This window comes from Petromyzon marinus, chromosome 37 (genome assembly GCF_048934315.1).
Source record: "Petromyzon marinus isolate PM22_M1 ecotype Great Lakes invasive population chromosome 37, UKy_Petmar_22M1.pri1.0, whole genome shotgun sequence".
Classification (NCBI taxonomy): domain Eukaryota; kingdom Metazoa; phylum Chordata; class Hyperoartia; order Petromyzontiformes; family Petromyzontidae; genus Petromyzon; species Petromyzon marinus.
In genome coordinates, this window is record NC_133703.1 from 22528425 (window position 1) to 22547458 (window position 19034).

The window sequence follows — 19034 nt, forward strand, 5'->3', positions numbered from 1 at the left end:
CGAATCATCGACTCGTACATGCTGAATGTTTCAGTTCTACATGTCTCACATGTTGATGTATTCCCTCTCGTGTCACTGGAAGCTCGACATACTGGCTCGCTTATGTAAATATATGTTAACCTCCACAGGCACGCACAATACAAATGTACGCAACGTACATGGACATACACAGTTCTAAAAGTTATCGCCCCGAGGATGTGTGGCTATGGTTAAAGCACTCAACTCCACAAGCGGAAGGCCAATTACTTTACCAACAAATCATTATTTTGGGGCCTAGAAAATTACATAACTTCGTGCAGTCAACAGCGCCTGTGCTATTTACGGGGTGACTCAGCCCCGACGTACGAATGTAGACTTTCCACCCTGGGACACAAGCCTCAATTGGAAAGGACGTGTCGAGTCTGCAGTGGGTTTCTCCACCGGTTTTTTAAAATACCGATTTGACTCACGGATATACAAACGCCGGTTTAAGGGCTGCCGGGAAACCAACCGACACCATTTGAAACGCCGGAATCGCTTCATATCTTGCACCGCGAGGATAATTATATCTCAACTGTTCCTGCCTCTGGCCCACATTAGCCAGCGTGTAGAGTGGTGCACGGTAGTCAAACATCCTCCACGCTTGCCACGGCATTGTACAGGGCAATGCATATCGTGCAACTGGAACGCAAACGCGATGAGGTTAAACACCAACAACCACAATAATGATAATTAAAAGAACCGTGCAACTCCAGTAGCCACTTATTAAACGAAAATAACTCTCTCCCACCCCGAGGTTTAAACGCGAGATTCAGGCTTTGTTGAACGAAACAAATCGGGCGCCAACTTGAAATTCCGCTTGGCATTTAAAAAACGACCAACACCGCGAAGGCGAAAGCTTTTTGTTACCCCGAGCGCTTGCTTGCACGTCGAATCGACGAAGCTCAGAGATAATTACAGACGCTTGTTTTGGCTTGCTTCTCAATTACAGAAGACGCCAACGCACACATTACACGTTTAAATAACTACCCCCCCCCCTTCACCTCCCCCAATGTCCAAATCTCCGACTATAGTGTGGGCAAGAGCATCTTCTGTTTTTCAATTACACACACGAACTGTACAACGATTTATGGTAATTTGTGAAACCCCGGCTATGTATATACAGTAGTACAAACAAACAAATACCCCCCCCCCCGTGTAGCCTGTAACAGAGTGTTGGGGCAAGTGGTGTTAGAAGAGAGTAGCGCACCTATCAAGGCCGACACGGCACACGAGGAGGTGGGTGGCCAAGCACCACGCCCGGCCGCCTTCGTCTCCCCAGCGGCGACGACGACTTTACACACCGCACCGGGTACCCATTTTGAGGCCGAGCCGACCTAGGTGAGGGCCCATGACCGGTTGAGATAATCCGTCACCGGTGGTGCTTTGGTATCCGTGGGGCGGGAATCGATCTCGGGCCGTCGGGTTCGTAGCGCTCTAACCGCGACGACGACGCCACCGCTCCCCCTCCACCCCCCACACTCACGGAGCCTCAAGAAGCAAACTCATCAATCACGGCGCGGTAGCCGCCAGCCGTCGACGACGAACCGCGCGCGCCTCACGGTAAAAAAAAAATCAAAAAGGCGCTGCGATTGCGCGCGAACGCAACATCGCATCGCGTCTGCATGGCGATGACCACAACGATGATTATAACAAACACGACGACGACGACGCCGACGAGAATGTTCGTCGTGGAAGGGCGGGAGCGGGGCGGGAGCGAGGCGGCCGCGCGCACAAAGACCGCGAGGACCGCGCCTCGGGTCCCCCGCCAAACAACAACAAAAAAAATCCCCGCTCCGCATCCTCGGAGAGAGAGGAGGAGATGGGGGGGGGGTGTGAGGGACGACGACGATAGCGAAACGAGCTTGCCCCTTCAATTTACCCGACGATGTTCGCGTCCACCGCGAGGTACGGCGTCGGCGAGGAGGAGGAGGAGGTGCAGCAGCAGAGGAGGAGGAGGCGGCCGCGCGCGTCCCTGGGCCTCGACCTCGCCTAGCGCCGGACGTGACGTCACGGCCGCGACGCGATTATCGCCGGTGGCGATGTCGATTAAGGGAATCGATGATGATCGATTAATTTTATCAGTTCGTAAATGATTTTTTATTTTGATTTAAAGCTTTCGTGACTGCAAGGATTCATCTTCTTTGGTTCTTTCGGTAAAGTCACGTAGAATGAGAATAAAATAATAGTTATTTCAATGCTAAATTCTCCTGTTTGATTTGTACTAGGTGCCTATGTGAATGTGTATGCTCTGACTTTAACATAGCCATTTCTGTGACCAGTCACAAGCTAATCACTCAGCTATTTCAATGCTAAATTCTATGCTAATTCCTTTGTCAAGAGTTGCCTCTGTGGATGTGTATACTTTAACTTGGCTATTTCAATGCTAAATTCTATGCTTATTCCTTTGTCAAGGGGTGCCTCTGTGGATGTGTATGCTTTGACTTTAACATAGCCATTTCTGTGACCAGTCACAAGCTAATCACTCAGCCATTTCAAGGCTAAATTCTATGCTAATTCCTTTGTCAAGGCGCTCTGTTTCTTCTGACACAGCTTAAAGGTCGTGATCTGAACGTGGCTCTTTCACTCCAGCGCTGTCCTACCAGACAGTCTCGTCCCTTCACCTGATGAAGGCCGCTTGTGTTGTGGCCGAAACGTCGTGAGAATATTATTGTGTTATTTTATTTTATCAATTTATTATTTTATTCTCATTCTACGTGACTTTACCGAGAGAACCAAAGAAGATGTGTGAGGTTTGTTTTTTATTCTTCTTCTTGGGTTAGATCGCGTTAATGTAAATGTGTCGTTAACCCGACACCACCCGACGCAGTCGATCCTTTAAGGTTTTGTCACGTAAACAAAACGCGCCAATTCGTTACGAGTTCAGCACCAGCGGCTGTGTGTTGGAGAGTAAATTATTTTATATTTTATTTTTTCACCTACGTGACTTTACCGAAAGAACCAAAGAGTATGGATCCTTGCAGTCACGAAAACTGCAAATCTAGAATGAACACGCAACATTTACAATTCAAGTACCGTGGAGTTTCGCCGATGATTGCAACAACCATCATCTCTTGCTGTCGCAAGAGGTCACACTATTAACGCGACTACCTCTTTAATACGAGTGACGATTATCAGAACCGTTTCTGGCTCCCCCTTAATTGACTACCTGGTGCGATGTGTAAATTGGGGAGACAAAGGCGGCCGGGGCGTGCATGCTTGCCAACCCATCCCTCGTGTGCTGCTACTCGCTAACAGCACTTGCCCCTACAGCCTGTTACTACGGGCTACACGGGGGGGGGGATCTTCGTCCTCGTGTCGCTCCGCGTCTGCTCTCGCCACCAGGTGCTGCTGTGTGGGGGGCTACGCCCGCCTCCCCGCTCCCGCTGGGCGGGGGGGGGGCGCGACGTCCACCCCCTCCACTCCCCCCTCCTCCTCGTCGGCCGCCTCTCACCGGGCCCCCGCCGATCGGGTGACCCCCCCCCCCGCGCCAGCGCCCACCCCCCCCCCGCGCCAGCGCCCACCCCCCCCCGCGCCAGCGCCCCCCCCCGAGCTAGCGCCCCCCCCCGCGCCAGTACCCCACCCCCCGCGCCAGCGCCCCCCCCGCCAGCGCCCCCCCCCGCCAGCGCCCCCCCCCCCGCCAGCGCCCCCCCCCCCCGCCAGCGCCCCCCCCCGCCAGCGCCCCCCCCCCCCGCCAGCGCCCCCCCCCCCCCGCCAGCGCCCCCCCCCCCGCCAGCGCCCCCCCTGAGGGTCACGGCTAAGTGGCTGCGGGCACGCCACCGCCCGGGGTTATCCCACGTGGAGGCGCGACACGCACGCCCCTGCAGGCGCGTGCGTGTCGCGCCAAGCTGAGCGCTACAGGAAACGTGACGCCGGCGATATTCATATGCGCGCCCCCCTCCGGGTGGCTCAGCCCTAATCTGGCAGCACACCAAGGCTCATGCTAGAGGGCTGTATGAATACACGCGGCACGCTTCGCTGTTCACGCTATTGCCCGCCGTGTAAACGCCGGCGAGCGGGTTTATCGCACCCCGCCCTAATTACTCACGCGGCACACTGCAGGCGCTCGTGTTTCACACACGCGCGCGTACACTCGCCTGAGCGTCGGCGGCCGTGTATGTTTGAATGCACGCGCGCCTCACACACCATTTCTCCAGCCCTGCGCTCGCTCTCTCGCGCACGCTGTCTCGCCTCGCAGTCGCACCACACACGACGCGCAGACACCACGCCGAGGTTCCACACACAACACAGAAATCACACTGCACCGATACTCTGATCTAAAGTTTATTAACGGCGCAAATACACCCTACCTGGAGGGGGAATATTGCACGGGAAGAGCTTAGCCTGATTCTGCCTACGAACCCAGTCGCTCAAACGTCCTACCACGTACCTCGTAGCTGTGCTCACGGCGTCGCACGGACGCTGTGAGAGTCGGAGGGAGAACGACGAGCGAAAACTTCACCCATCACTGCCTCGTAGCAGCACTCGCTGGCATCACACGGATGCTGCGAGCGGCTCAAGGAGGCAGGATGGCAGAGAGAGGGTCTTGACGGCCCGGAGGTTGAAGCCAACTCACTCTAAATCGTCCGGGCTCCTCCCCCCCCCATATTTATTCTCTAAACTTCAAAGGCCCAGGGTGACGTCATACCGCGCAGCCAATCGTGCGCCTACCTGTGGTTACCGGCCCCTTGTTACCGCGCCGGCCACCCATTGTCCCTCGTTGCCCATTGTCTGGAAGGGCGCTGCGCTTTTGCTCGCTTAATATTCCGCCCTCCGTCCTCACCCCAGTGTCGTGAGTAACTCAACGCGGTTGGCCCAGGGAACTTTCTCTTTCTGCGCCCAGACAATTTTAAGCCAATTGTAGGGGTATCGTAATGTAACCTGTCCTGTTGGGGTCGGCCAATCTCCTGGCACTGGGAAACCGTGGGACTCTCCCTCTAGGGGCCCTTCGGATTAAAACCCGACGTGCCAGGCAACGCCTCGCCAGGACACTGCGTGGGTGCGCTGTGTGTGTGTTTAGTGCTGGAGGGGATCGCGGCGTTTGCCGAGTTGCTCCGCGGCCGTGGCACCACAGCTGCTCCCAGGGCTTGAAGCAGTTCTGGCACCGGTTCTTGTCAAAGATGTTCACCTCAAACCTCTGGCAGTGTCCCTCCGGGGCAGGCATCTTTCCATGCTCGCCTCCCGGTGCTAGCTCCATTTCTCTCTCTGCAGGAGGTGGTGGTGGTGATGGAGGTGGTGGTCACTCGCAAGCGGAATCGCTGTGTTCAGGAGACACAGGGGCATCTTTGTCCTTTAGGATCAAGAGTGGTGAAGCAATCGTCAATTTCAGAATCCGGTCAGTGGCTCGGATATCATTGTCACGTTTGTTGCAAGCGGCGTGCAGTGAGTTTACCGCCTCCACTCAATGTAAACAAAAGCAAATCGATGCTTGTGATGTTTTAAGGCCGCCTTTTCATTAACTCGTTTTAGTTTTCTGTCCTTCCCTCGCACCTCCGATTAGCGCGGTTGGCTACGTACGACGCGAAAGAAGTTCAATGAGCAATGCGTTCATGCAACTAATCGATCATCTTTACCGTCTAGTTTGTGTTTGTAATTCTCAGGCTATTTTCGTGCAGTTTTTTTGTTAGATTCGTCATCCTAATCTAAACATTAGCACGTCCCTGGCTTGCACGTGGTTCGTGAAGGCTATGAGCGAATCTATAATTAGAGTGAGGGAAAAAGTATTTGATCCCCTGCTGATTTTGTACGTTTGGCCACCGACAAAGCAATGATCAGTCTAAGGGGACAGGACAACTTCACCGCATCAAAGGGACGATGGACGGGGCCATGTACCGTCAAATATTGGGTGAGAACCTCCTTCCTTCAGCCAGGGCATTCAAAATGGGTCGTGGATGGGTATTCCAGCAATACAATGACCCAAGACACACGGCCAAGGCAACAAAGGAGTGGCTCAAGAAGAAGCACATTAAGGTCCTGGAGTGGCCTAGCCAGTCTCCAGACCTTAATCCCATAGAAAATCTGTGGAGGGAGTTGAAGGTTCGAGCTGCCAAACGTCAGCCTCGAAACCTTAATGACTTGGAGAAGATCTGCAAAGAGAAGTGGGACAAAATCCCTCCTGAGATGTGTGCCAACCTGGTGGCCAACTAGAAGAAACGTCTGACCTCTGTGATTGCCAACAAGGGTTTTGCCACCAAGTACTAAGTCATGTTTTGCAGAGGGGTCAAATACTTATTTCCCTCATTAAATTGCAAATAAATTTATAACATTTTTGACATGCGTTTTTTTCTGGATTTTTTAGTTGTTGTTCTGTCCCTCACTGTTCAAATAAACCTACCATTAAAATTATAGACTGATCATTTGTCAGTGGGCAAACGTACAAAATCAGCAGGGGATCAAATACTTTTTTCCCTCACTGTATATGTCTGTTTTCTTCAAGATTAAAAGCTTCATGATTATTTTTCTGGATTCGGTCCGGTCAGGTTTTCGCAACGTGAGAGGCGTTGATTGCTGCGTTTAATCCCGACCGGGGTATGTACGTAGTGCACGTAGAACTTCTTTTGCACCCTACTTAGCCAACCGTGCCGATCGGATTTGCGGGGGCAGGACGATAACATCAAACACAAAAAAAGCGTTTCTCAAGAAGTTAGTTTTAATTTTGCGGTGTACAATTGAGCACATTGTGGACATGAGGCGGGAACATAACGGTCTAAATCAACCAAATCTCGCAAACCCAAGCGGCGTTGAGCCTGGATGAGTGCTCGGCTGGGCGAACCACCGTGTGAAACAGGTGTTATAGGCTGCTGCGGGGCTACGTGGTGGACAGCAGAGGGCAGTGCGAGCCAAATCAACGATCCTACTGCCACTTAAACGCTCGCCACCGTCACCAAACCTGTACTGAACCAGCGTGGTGAAGTATGGTCAAACAAACCCCCCCACGCCACCACCACCTGCACGACGTGGGGTGGCCGTCATCCAGCAGTGGAGAGACAAAGAGGGCTGTGGCCACCCGCCACGTGCTGAGAGTTGCCTACCAACTGCAGCCCAAACATCACCTGGCGAGCCGCATAGCTTTAGCAGGCTGTCGGGGCAAGCGCTGCAAGTCGTGCACAAACACACCCGAATAAGTAAACTCAGCAACCTGCGCGTGCCCTCAACAACAACACAATAGCCGGACGTTTCGGGCAACGATCCTTTTCCTCACGGCAGCACGCCCGCTCAACCCCAGCGCCGTATGGTACACATACAGGGGCACTGTAAAAACCCGCAATCGAATCGTATCCGGGAATCGCGGTTGACGGGAATCGCCGTCGGGGAATCGATTCCCGTCAGATGGACAGTGCCGCGGACTGGTCGCGTGTGATGGAGACGCGGGGCTGAGCGAGGCGGCTTCTCCTCCTCCTCCTCGTCCTCCTCCTCCTCCTCGTCCTCCTCCTCCTCGCTCTCCCTATCTCATCCCTCTGTGTCTCTCTCTCTTCACTCTCTGCATCGGTGTAGGAGGAGAGAGACCCCCCCCCGGACGGCTCGTAGACCCCTTCGCGACTCGCGTTGCCTGCAAGCCGGGTGAGGCGATGAGTCCGCGCGCTCTTGTGGGCAGCTAGGCCAGGGGAGAGAGCTGCGAACGAGTGGTCCTCACCTCGTCAGCATCATCATCATCAGCAGCATCATCATCAGCAGCAGCATCAGCAGCAGCAGCGCTGCCCCCTCAGTGCGTTATTGGCTGCACAGTCGTTGTGAAGTACTCATTGTGAAATACTCATTGTGAAGTACTCATTGTGAAGTACTCGTTGTGAAGTCTCATTGTGAAATACTCGTTGTGAAGTCTCATTGTGAAGTACTCATTGTGAAGTACTCATTCTGAAGTACTCATTGTGAAGTACTCATTGTGAAGTACTCATTCTGAAGTACTCATTGTGAAGTACTCATTGTGAAGTCTCATTGTGAAATACTCGTTGTGAAGTCTCATTGTGAAGTACTCATTGTGAAGTACTCATTCTGAAGTACTCATTGTGAAATACTCGTTGTGAAGTACTCATTGTGAAGTACTCGTTGTGAAGTACTCATTGTGAAGTACTCGTTGTGAAGTACTCGTGAAGTACTCGTTGTGAAGTACTCGTTGTGAAGTACTCATTGTGAAGTACTCATTGTGAAGTACTCGTTGTGAAGTACTCATTGTGAAGTACTCATTGTGAAGTCTCATTGTGAAGTCTCATTGTGAAGTACTCATTGTTAAGTACTCGTTGTGAAGTCTCATTGTGAAGTACTCATTGTGAAGTACTCATTGTGAAGTACTCATTGTGAAGTACTCATTGTGAAGTACTCATTGTGAAGTAATCGTTGTGAAGTACTCGTTGTGAAGTACTCATTGTGAAGTACTCGTTGTGAAGTACTCGTTGTGAAGTACTCATTGTGAAATACTCGTTGTGAAGTACTCATTGTGAAGTACTCATTGTGAAGTACTCATTGTGAAGTCTCATTGTGAAGTACTCGTTGTGAAGTACTCATTGTGAAATACTCGTTGTGAAGTACTCATTGTGAAGTATTCGTTGTGAAGTATTCGTTGTGAAGTACTCATTGTGAAGTACTCATTGCGAATTACTCATTGTGAAGTACTCATTGTGAAGTACTCATTGTGAAGTCTCATTGTGAAGTACTCATTGTGAAGTACTCGTTGTGAAGTACTCATTGTGAAGTACTCATTGTGAAGTCTCGTTGTGAAGTACTCATTATGAAGTCTCATTGTGAAGTACTCGTTGTAAAGTACTCGTTGTAAAGTACTCATTGTGAAGTACTCATTGTGAAGTACTCATTGTGAAGTACTCGTTGTGAAGTACTCGTTGTGAAGTACTCATTGTGAAGTACTCATTATGAAGTACTCATTGTGAAGTACTCATTGTGAAGTCTCGTGAAGTACTCATTACGAAGTCTCATTGTGAAGTACTCGTTGTAAAGTACTCGTTGTAAAGTACTCATTGTGAAGTACTCATTGTGAAGTACTCGTTGTGAAGTACTCGTTGTGAAGTACTCATTGTGAAGTCTCATTGTGAAGTACTCATTATGAAGTCTCATTGTGAAGTACTCATTGTGAAGTACTCATTGTGAAGTACTCATTGTGAAGTCTCATTGTGAAGTACTCATTGTGAAGTACTCGTTGTGAAGTACTCGTTGTGAAGTCTCATTGTGAAGTACTCATTGTGACGTACTCATTGTGAAGTACTCATTGTGAAGTACTCGTTGTGAAGTACTCATTGTGAAGTCTCATTGTGAAGTACTCATTGTGATGAACTCATTGTGAAGAACTCATTGTGAAGTACTCATTGTGAAGTCTCATTGTGAAGTACTCTTTGTGAAGTACTCGTTGTGAAGTACTCATTGTGAAGTACTCATTGTGAAGTCTCATTGTAAAGTACTCATTGTGAAGTCTCATTGTGAAGTACTCATTGTGAAGTACTCGTTGTGAAGTCTCATTGTGAAGTACTCATTGTGAAGTACTCATTGTGAAGTACTCATTATGAAGTCTCATTGTGAAGTACTCATTGTGAAGTACTCATTGTGACGTACTCATTGTGAAGTACTCATTGTGAAGTCTCATTGTGAAGTACTCATTTTGAAGTACTCATTATGAGGTCTCATTGTGAAGTACTCATTGTGAAGTACTCATTGTGAAGTACTCATTGTGAATTATTCGTTGTGAAGTACTCATTTTGAAGTACTCATTATGAGGTCTCATTGTGAAGTACTCATTGTGAAGTACTCATTGTGAAGTCTCATTGTGAAGTACTCATTGTGAAGTCTCATTGTGAAGTACTCATTGTGAAGTACTCGTTGTGAAGTACTCATTGTGAAGTACTCATTGTGAAGTACTCATTGTGAAGTACTCGTGAAGTACTCATTACGAAGTCTCATTGTGAAGTCTCATTGTGAAGTACTCATTGTGAAGTACTCATTGTGAAGTCTCATTGTGAAGTACTCGTTGTGAGGTACTCGTTGTGAGGTACTCATTGTGAAATACTCATTGTGAAGTACTCATTGTGAAGTCTCATTGTGAAGTACCCATTGTGAAGTCTCGTTGTGAAGTACTCATTGTGAATTACTCGTTGTGAAGTACTCATTGTGAAGTACTCGTTGTGAAGTACTCGTTGTGAAGTACTCGTTGTGAAGTACTCATTGTGAAGTACTCATTGTGAAGTCTCATTGTGAAGTACTCATTGTGAAGTCTCATTGTGAAGTACTCATTGTGAAGTACTCATTATGAAGTCTCATTGTGAAGTACTCATTGTGAAGTACTCATTGTGAAGTACTCATTGTGAAGTACTCGTTGTGAAGTACTCATTGTGAAGTACTCATTGTGAAGTCTCATTGTGAAGTACTAATTGTGAAGTCTCATTGTGAAGTACTCATTGTGAAGTACTCATTGTGAAGTACTCATTGTGACGTACTCATTGTGAAGTACTCATTGTGACGTACTCATTGTGAAGTACTCTTTGTGAAGTACTCGTTGTGAAGTACTCGTTGTGACGTACTCGTTGTGAAGTACTCATTGTGAAGTCTCATTGTGAAGTACTCATTGTGAAGTACTCATTGTGAAGTCTCATTGTGAAGTCTCATTGTGAAGGACTCATTGTGAAGTACTCATTGTGAAGTACTCATTGTGAAGTACTCGTTGTGGAGTACTCATTGTGAAGTACTCGTTGTGAAGTACTCGTTGTGAAGTACTCGTTGTGAAGTCTCATTGTGAAGTACTCGTTGTGAAGTACTCGTTGTGAAGTACTCATTGTGAAGTACTCGTTGTGAAGTACTCATTGTGAAGTACTCGTTGTGAAGTACTCGTTGTGAAGTACTCGTTGTGAAGTCTCATTGTGAAGTACTCGTTGTGAAGTACTCGTTGTGAAGTACTCGTTGTGAAGTACTCGTTGTGACGTCTCACTGTGAAGTACTCGTTGTGAAGTACTCATTGTGACGTACTCATTGTGAAGTACTCTTTGTGAAGTACTCGTTGTGAAGTACTCGTTGTGACGTACTCGTTGTGAAGTACTCATTGTGAAGTCTCATTGTGAAGTACTCATTGTGAAGTACTCATTGTGAAGTCTCATTGTGAAGTCTCATTGTGAAGGACTCATTGTGAAGTACTCATTGTGAAGTACTCATTGTGAAGTACTCGTTGTGGAGTACTCATTGTGAAGTACTCGTTGTGAAGTACTCGTTGTGAAGTACTCGTTGTGAAGTCTCATTGTGAAGTACTCGTTGTGAAGTACTCGTTGTGAAGTACTCATTGTGAAGTACTCGTTGTGAAGTACTCATTGTGAAGTACTCGTTGTGAAGTACTCGTTGTGAAGTACTCGTTGTGAAGTCTCATTGTGAAGTACTCGTTGTGAAGTACTCGTTGTGAAGTACTCGTTGTGAAGTACTCGTTGTGACGTCTCACTGTGAAGTACTCGTTGTGAAGTACTCATTGTGAAGTACTCATTGCGAAGTACTCATTGCGAAGTCTCATTGTGAAGTACTCATTGTGAAGTACAGGTAGTCGGTGATCGTGAAGTACTTTGTGACTGTGCGCTACTCAGTGATTGTGCGCTACTCAGTGATTGTACAGTACACAGTGATTGCGAAGTGCTGTTGTCATTGATTGTAAAGTACTCGGTGATCGATGAGTACACATTGTGAATATCTCATTTGAGAGTGAAGTACTGTGTTCGTGAAGGACAGTGCCCAGTGATTATGAAGGTACTTACTGATTATACATCACAGTGTTCAGTTTCAAGCACTGTACAATGCAAATTGCTCATTGTAAACCATTTATTAATTTCTCAGTGCTTGTGTTGAGTTGCCAGGTGGTCAGCGTGAGGTGTTTGGTGAATTGTAAAGTACAGAGTGAATGGAAAAGTACTTTTGGATTCTCACCTTAATCGCCTTGGCCAGTGCGCTGTCCTACTTGTGACGGCTGGGCATGTCGCCTTCTAAATATGCGGTATAATGATATCATTGACGTTTTAATCCAATAATTACCGCTGGTCGCTGTAAACGTGACTTTTGCGTGCACGAAATTAGTCAACAAACACATTCCATCCTATAATAATAGGGCTTTTCCCCTTTTTACTAGGATTAATGTCTGCATTAACCACAATACCTGCAGTCAAAATGCAAACAAAAAACATACTATGATAATATATGCATTGTCCTTGAAACTGATTGGTCCACACCAAGGGACGGCTTTCTTTTGAGCCTCGACCCAATTGGTGCTCGACCAGCAACTGGTCACATTCCATCATTTTTTCTGTGTTGCTACGAATGCCTAGTGGTGCGACTTTACTCCATGGAGCAGCTGGTCGCATTGTAGTAACATATTTGTGTTTGCATTTAAAAACCCAGACTGTTAGGCCATGGCCACCGCGGCAGTGGCGGCCGCAGTGGTGTCCCACATCAACCCTCGTCAGGACTTCCCAGCGTGGCTGGCCGCCCACGGCGTGAGCCTCAGCGTGGCCGAGGCCGTGGACAGGGAGCTGGGCATCGGCGACTACGAGGCCTTCATGGCGTGCGCCGAGCAGCCCCACGTCAGGGCCGAGATGTTCGCTGCCGCCAGGGAGCGGCTGCCCTTCGCCTTCTACGCCGTGCTGCGCCGCGTCACCGAGGCCTCGTCCCCCAAGCGCCACGACGGGGCCGGCGGGGCCTGTGGAGGCGGCATCCAGGCCACCAGCGTGATGGCGTTCCAGCCGTTTCTCAGCGGCCTCCTGGACGCCATCGTCCTCATGCTCAGCAGTCTCAGCCAGGAACTGCTTCAGTCGGTTGAGAGGTTCAGTGACCTTCACGGATTGCTGTACGTCACCGCGGAGGAAAAGGCGGAGGAGTCAAGTCACCACCGCGGGGATGCTGCTCTTGACTCGAGTAATTTGATTTGCTTCAAACAATTCATCATTTTTTTTCTCTGCCTAGTTATCTTATTCCATTATACGCTGCTATAGTGCATTAATCTTTTATGCCAATTCATTTTCAAGTGAGTTTAAAAACTCTATTAATACCCATATTAAAATATTATGTAGATATGTTATCTAATGAAAGAGCAATATCGACCTTGTCCACAATTGTGCTTTTAAACCATTAAAAGAACCATGTAATAATCAAATTACAATCTGGGTGCACATTTCTCTTCAGAAATGGCACTTGTAAAAATCACAAATGACAAAACCTATTGGCCATGGATGGAGGTAAAGTTACTGCCACTACCACTCTACATTAAATTATCTTTTGACTTAACCATGAAAGCTTGCTGGGTACTCTGCACGTGAGAGCGGAAATATCTGGGTCAGTCCTTGATTGATTCTGCGATTACCTCTTAAATATGGTAACCACGATTATAATAGCATTTGTCTAGTCTTGGACGCATCAGCAATTTGTTTCGTGTCAATTGTTCTCGTGGGCTTGCTGCAGGCTTCGCCGAGGAGTATGAGGACGAGGTCTCTGAGAACATGAACGAGTTATCGGCAGAGAAGGACTTCCAAGAAGAAAGGGGACAGAATGACAGGTGGCCCGAGTCGAACTGCTTTCACAGCGACGGTATGATTGCAGGTTCGTGAGACCAGGATCACACATTGCCCATCCTTTCATTTATGACTCAAAAAACTGAATTGCCATCAGCCGTGTGTTCTCGCCCCTGTAGCGTTGGGGGTGCCGCAGAGCGCTGAGCTTCCACTGCTTACAACTCAGCTTCCCTACCCCCCTCCCCTTCTGCTGGTGCAACATTTACCACCAGCGGGCGAGGGGCCTTCACACAACGCAGCTATTTGTACAGTTGAGCGACGGGTTTGTGACAGCCTTTCCTCGTCTACACAGCCTGGCATGAGAGACGAGAATGCATAGTAACAGACGAGAGCAGATCGCGTTGAAGGTTTGAATGTGCTGGTCGCCGCCCCCCTCCTCCCCTCAATGTCTTGCTATTTGGTTCTTCTCTCCATCCACAAAGTTCTCGCACTCGGCCCTGTGCACTGCTGCCTGCTCCAATGCTAAAGTGGATGCGTCCTGCAGACGAAGCCGGCAGGTCGGAAGACGAACGCGAGCAAACTCCCGAAGAGATGCTGCCCGACGGGCCGGAGGATCGCGCCGTCGAGGGCCACGCGTGGGGCCTCGTGGGCGTGAAGGCCGAACCCATCGCGGACGAGGCCGGCAGGTCCGACGGCGGGGGAGATCGAACCCCGGACGAGATGCTGCCCGACGCGCCGGAGGATCGCGTGGCCCGGGGCAACGTGTGGGGCGTGCTGGGTGTGAAGGCGGAACCCATCGCGGGAGGCGAGTCACTCGACCCGCTCTCATGGTGGTAGCTGTGCGGCGCTGGGCTGTGGTTCTAACCTCAGAAATGCAAATAAGTAGGGAGGGAACAAATATATATATGACTTCGTGGGAACAATACCCATGTATACATATTGCTGGCGATGCCCTTTTTACCCGCTGTATTGTTACCCTCCACAGACGTAAGCTGTGGGCAGGAATTACATTCGGGTTGGCGTGTGCATAAGCATGAGCCTTAACCACTCTGTGCCCCATTCTAAATCTGCTCTCGTCCATTAGGCCGACAACGTTGAGTCATTTGAGGCACTGTAATTATTGCAGATGTAGAAAAAATTTGGCAAGTTTAAGGTTTCCATTCCACGCACATGCCTGATACCATCCCTTGCTGGTTTTTATCTAAAGTTGAGACTGGAACAGGTAATTTAAATGTATACACCACGTGCTTGCTCTTGCATTTATTAGTTGAATTTGTAAGTTTCCTGCTTATTCAAAATAAATCAATGAGTCTTTACAAACTCGGACAAGAACATTTGAGGTGAACCTCAAATGCACGTGGTGTCAAACTGAAATCCACTGTACCCATCACAAAATGACTGGAGCAAAATTGTAGCAGGATTCCAATTGATTCTCTTTCAACTCAAAGTATGCGTACGTTCTAATTGACTGAACAGCAGAAATATAGACAAAAGTACATCGTGATATGAAACACAAGGAAACACGTATATTGTAAGCATGTAATGATGCATCCTTTCATCAGATAAAATACATCATAACACTTATTCATCGTGCAGGTGTCATGTACAGATTGCATTGTAGAAATGATAACACAATTTTCTTTAAGAACACAACTGATTGAGTGGTTAGAAAATGTAAAACATAATAAGTTTTTGATTTACAGCTTTCGTGACTGCAGTGATTCATATTCTTGGCTCTTTCCGTAAAGTCCGTGTCGGTGTGAACTTACATGGCGAATAAAACCCTTTCTGATTCTGATTCTGATTAAAATAATAAAATATATATAAAACAATAAAATTCTCACGACGTTTCGACTGTAACACAAACAGTCATCATCAGGTGTGATGATGGTTTTTTCACACCTGATGATGACTGTTTGTGTTACAGTCGAAACGTAAGAATTTTATTGTTTTATATATATTTCATTATTTTCTTGTTTCCCTTCAACGTGACTTTACCGAAAGAACCAAGAATATAATAAGTTTTGTGACCCTACATTATTTTACGTCTTTGCTGGCTGAACTCGAGGAGACAACCTCTCTCATTCCCAACTCCACTGTCAACTTCACCAATCATTCTCGGCACACGGCACCTTCTACCTACTCTGGTAATTCGAAATGCCGACGAACCCCTTTGCGCGTCGTGCAGGCAACGGCAGCGAGGACCTGATGTTCGAGGCCGGTGCTCCACAGCACCCGAAGTTCCGGTCGTTCGGCCCCTTGGCAAAAGCGAGGCTTCCCCCTCACCAGTCGCACGGCCCGTTGCCGGACGGCGAGCCTGCGCGCCCCCCGCCGAACCTCGGCGAGCCATTTGGCGACGCGAGGATGGGCGGCGAGTGTCCCGGTTCGGACTCGACGGGCGAGGGCTGCTCCGACGAGCTGGCCGGTGACTTTGGGGCCGGCCCGTTCACGTGCACCGACTGCGGCCTCGCGTACAGCGACATGAACAAGCTGTGGCGGCACCAGGCGTTCCGGCACGGCGGCGAGAAGCCGTACGTCTGCGACGTGTGCCGGAGCCGCTTTTCGCTGGTGCGGAACTTGAACCAGCACAAGAAGATTCACACGGGCGAGAAGCCGTTCGTGTGCGAAGAGTGTGGCATGAGCTTTGGTCGCAAATACCACCTGCACAGACACAAGAAGATCCATACCATCTTATAAAAGACAGGACATGTGAAGTGCACTGTGGTCGTTTTATATATATATTCCCAATGGTAACAGTTACATGTGATCTGATTTGGCACCAGAAATGCAAGATGAATGTGGTTACAATACGAAGCAAGTGTTGTCAGATCTGTGGGTGGATTCTGCTATTTGCTGTGCTGCTTGTTCAAGCCATATGGACCTTCCCTGTTGGAGAATACTCGACTCGATTGTTTTGGGGTGCTGCATTGGACACTTCGTTATTGAACTGTCCTTGCCCTCATCTCTGCAGAGCAAACGTTTGTTAAACAGCAACACAAAAAGATGCATAACAATGGGAAGGATTTTATTTTGCATTAGCACAGTGGTGCAATTTGCATATATTTAGGTACGTTTTTGGACAAATGTGGCCATGATGCTGGCACAGGTAAGTCAGTGGTCTCATGGGGTCATGCATACCTGTGACCTATCGTATGGGACGTCCTTGCCGAAGGTCGCCTGGTTAATTTAGCAACGCTCCTTGCAATGCATCTGTTGGGGGCGCAGAGAACGAGGCTTAAATTTAGCGTTGCCCTGGAGACACCCACTCGGATGTGCTAAAAGCGAAATTAACACATCAATTGCATCCTCCGCTCACACCGTGACAGTAGGCGTAGTGTTCTTGTTTAAATATTGCCAGCATCAAAACACTCGAATTGGTTTTACCCTTTCTGGCAATAAAACAGGTGTTAAGATGTTAAAACACCAAACGGATTCACCTTGCAAGGAATCACGTCTCCATTAACCACACATACTTGTGGTGAACATGCAAACCACGTTCACTACAACTGTGCGTGGTTAATGCAGACGTGATTCCTTGCAAGGGTTTTCTGTTTGGTGTTTTAACATCTTAACATCTGAGTTCTTGCCAGAAAGGATACAACCAATTCTTATTGTTATTAAACAATGAATAGGAGGTTATTGTTTTCATGGAAGGTTACATTTAGGCAGCTGCATTCTTGTGAGTTGTACAGCTCTCTGTGCCACTGACTTAATGGAGGAGTCTTATATTTATATGATTGTGCTGGGAATATGCAATCATCTAGTTAGGCTAAATTACGATACCCAGCTAAATCAAATTTGAGGATGGAATTTATTCATTGTTTTTAGTTTTATAATAATAAAATGAATTGAGCCTTCTTTATGATTATATTTTTTCATGCCATCAAAGTAATGCCATATATGTTATCTCAAATGAAATATAGCAGCAGGGGTTGAGCCAGGATTTTCAGCCCGGGGTGACATTCAACAAATTTTAATTTCAAGAATGATTTAGAGAGTCAGGCTGTTGAACTAGACGCCATCGGTTGGCGACACACTCTGACAATGCAGTTGCACGTAGTCCGCCAGACCGAGTGTCGTACACTTATACGCAGAATGTTTCAGATTTTAGATTTTTTATTTTTTCGGGGGTGAAAATTGTCTACCCTTTCACAACCCCTGGCTCCGCCCCTGTATAGCAGAGTATATTTGTTTCCTTTTGTATGTAAAACTCACGTGCCATCGCACACATTTATATCATGCCATTTTAGTTTGTCAGAAAATATTTCGCTTAAGGCAAATACATTTTAACATGTGCTACATTGAATATGGGTTACCAAAAGGTACCAACCAATATATAAAAAATATAATGTCTCTTCCCCAGTTACGGTGCAGTTGTGCCACCAGCTGTGAGATGAACATGTTTACATGAAGCTTTCAGAAAGCAGCGCATACATCGATACTAGAGACCAGCCTCCCTGCAAGGGTACAAACGATAACTTTTCAAGGCCCCGTCAATGTCCTTGTCCCACACTTGATGGTGCCCTGCTGCTGTGGACAGGCTCATAACAAGGCAATCAGACTGAAAATGTCATCCTCAGAACAGGAAATATGTAAAGTTATTGATAATCCACCATTGGGCTGGTGTTGAGATCACCATTGGACTCGTGTTGAGATCACCATTGGGCTGGGATTGAGACAATCAACTGGATACGCTTGAGAATTATGTTTAATTACGAGTAGCCATCCATATTTGAACCCAGGATCTCAGCAGCGCCAACTCTGTGCTCTGATCACATTTTGAGGTCCTATTCCAAAGTTCTCATTGTAAAGTAAGCTCAAGTTAGAGATTGCACTGGAGATAAAGTACATGTTTCATTGCCACTTTCAACGCTTTCAAACACTCCTCATTAATCGGATGTTACAAGTGTAACAATTGTGTACAGCATCCTGTATTGAGATTACACAGCTGTCAACCCATACGGTTTACCCCGTATTCTTGTACAGGGAAATTGAGTTTTCAGGTCCACGCGGCGTACAGCCGTTTCAATGCGGGCTAAAAACATGTTTTTGTCTATTTGTGTTTTTCCCTTGCGATGGGACTTTGTAGGATGAACGTTGAGATTTATAAAATCACTGGGTGACCAATAAGGTCTGAATTGGTCTGTAATAAGGTAGGGCACTGATAAGGGGTTGACATGTATGAGATTAACCTTAACTATTTTATATTGTGAAACCTAATTCAGATTTGTTTAAATTACGCAACGGTTACTGCGTTCATGTCGCTAGAGCCGTATTACAATTGTGTTATAAATAATAAATGTACACATTGGAAAACACCACTCTATTTTTGATTGCTCAGGGGCTGCAGTAACCCTCGTTAGTTTCACAGAAGCATGCTGCGCTTATCACCTCGTCGAATTGAGAGATCTGGCTCAGAGTGTGGTAATTCTACGTTAATTATTTTCAACCTCTGAACAATGTGGACTGCTTTACATGAATCTCAAAAACAATACATTTGTCTGCATTTTGCTTCTAATGCCAATGCTATCAATTGTTTTTTTT

General features: G+C 47.6%; 2 protein-coding genes across 3 annotated transcripts in view; one reads left to right on the forward strand and one right to left on the reverse strand.

Moving 5' to 3' along the window:
- LOC116949596 (uncharacterized) overlaps positions 1-2044 on the reverse strand; it is a 29027-nt gene extending 26983 nt beyond the window's left edge. Inside the window, exon 1 of the mRNA XM_076072184.1 lies at positions 1901-2044. The gene's annotated coding sequence lies outside the window, so the exon portion shown is untranslated. The remainder of the gene's footprint in view (positions 1-1900) is intronic.
- A 5109-nt stretch (positions 2045-7153) lies between these two features.
- Positions 7154-18808, forward strand: LOC116949595 (uncharacterized). 2 transcript variants are annotated; one of them, XM_032967060.2, is made up of 5 exons: positions 7154-7723; positions 12385-12897; positions 13441-13578; positions 14035-14295; positions 15679-18808. In XM_032967060.2, the coding sequence occupies exons 2-5, from the start codon at positions 12396-12398 to the stop codon at positions 16185-16187; spliced, it is 1410 nt and encodes a 469-aa protein (XP_032822951.2). In that variant the 5' UTR covers positions 7154-7723; positions 12385-12395; the 3' UTR covers positions 16188-18808. The 2 variants fall into 2 exon arrangements, with proteins under 2 accessions (XP_032822951.2, XP_032822950.2); XM_032967059.2 differs by having other exon boundaries at positions 7309-7578.
- The last annotated feature ends 226 nt before the right edge of the window (positions 18809-19034 follow it).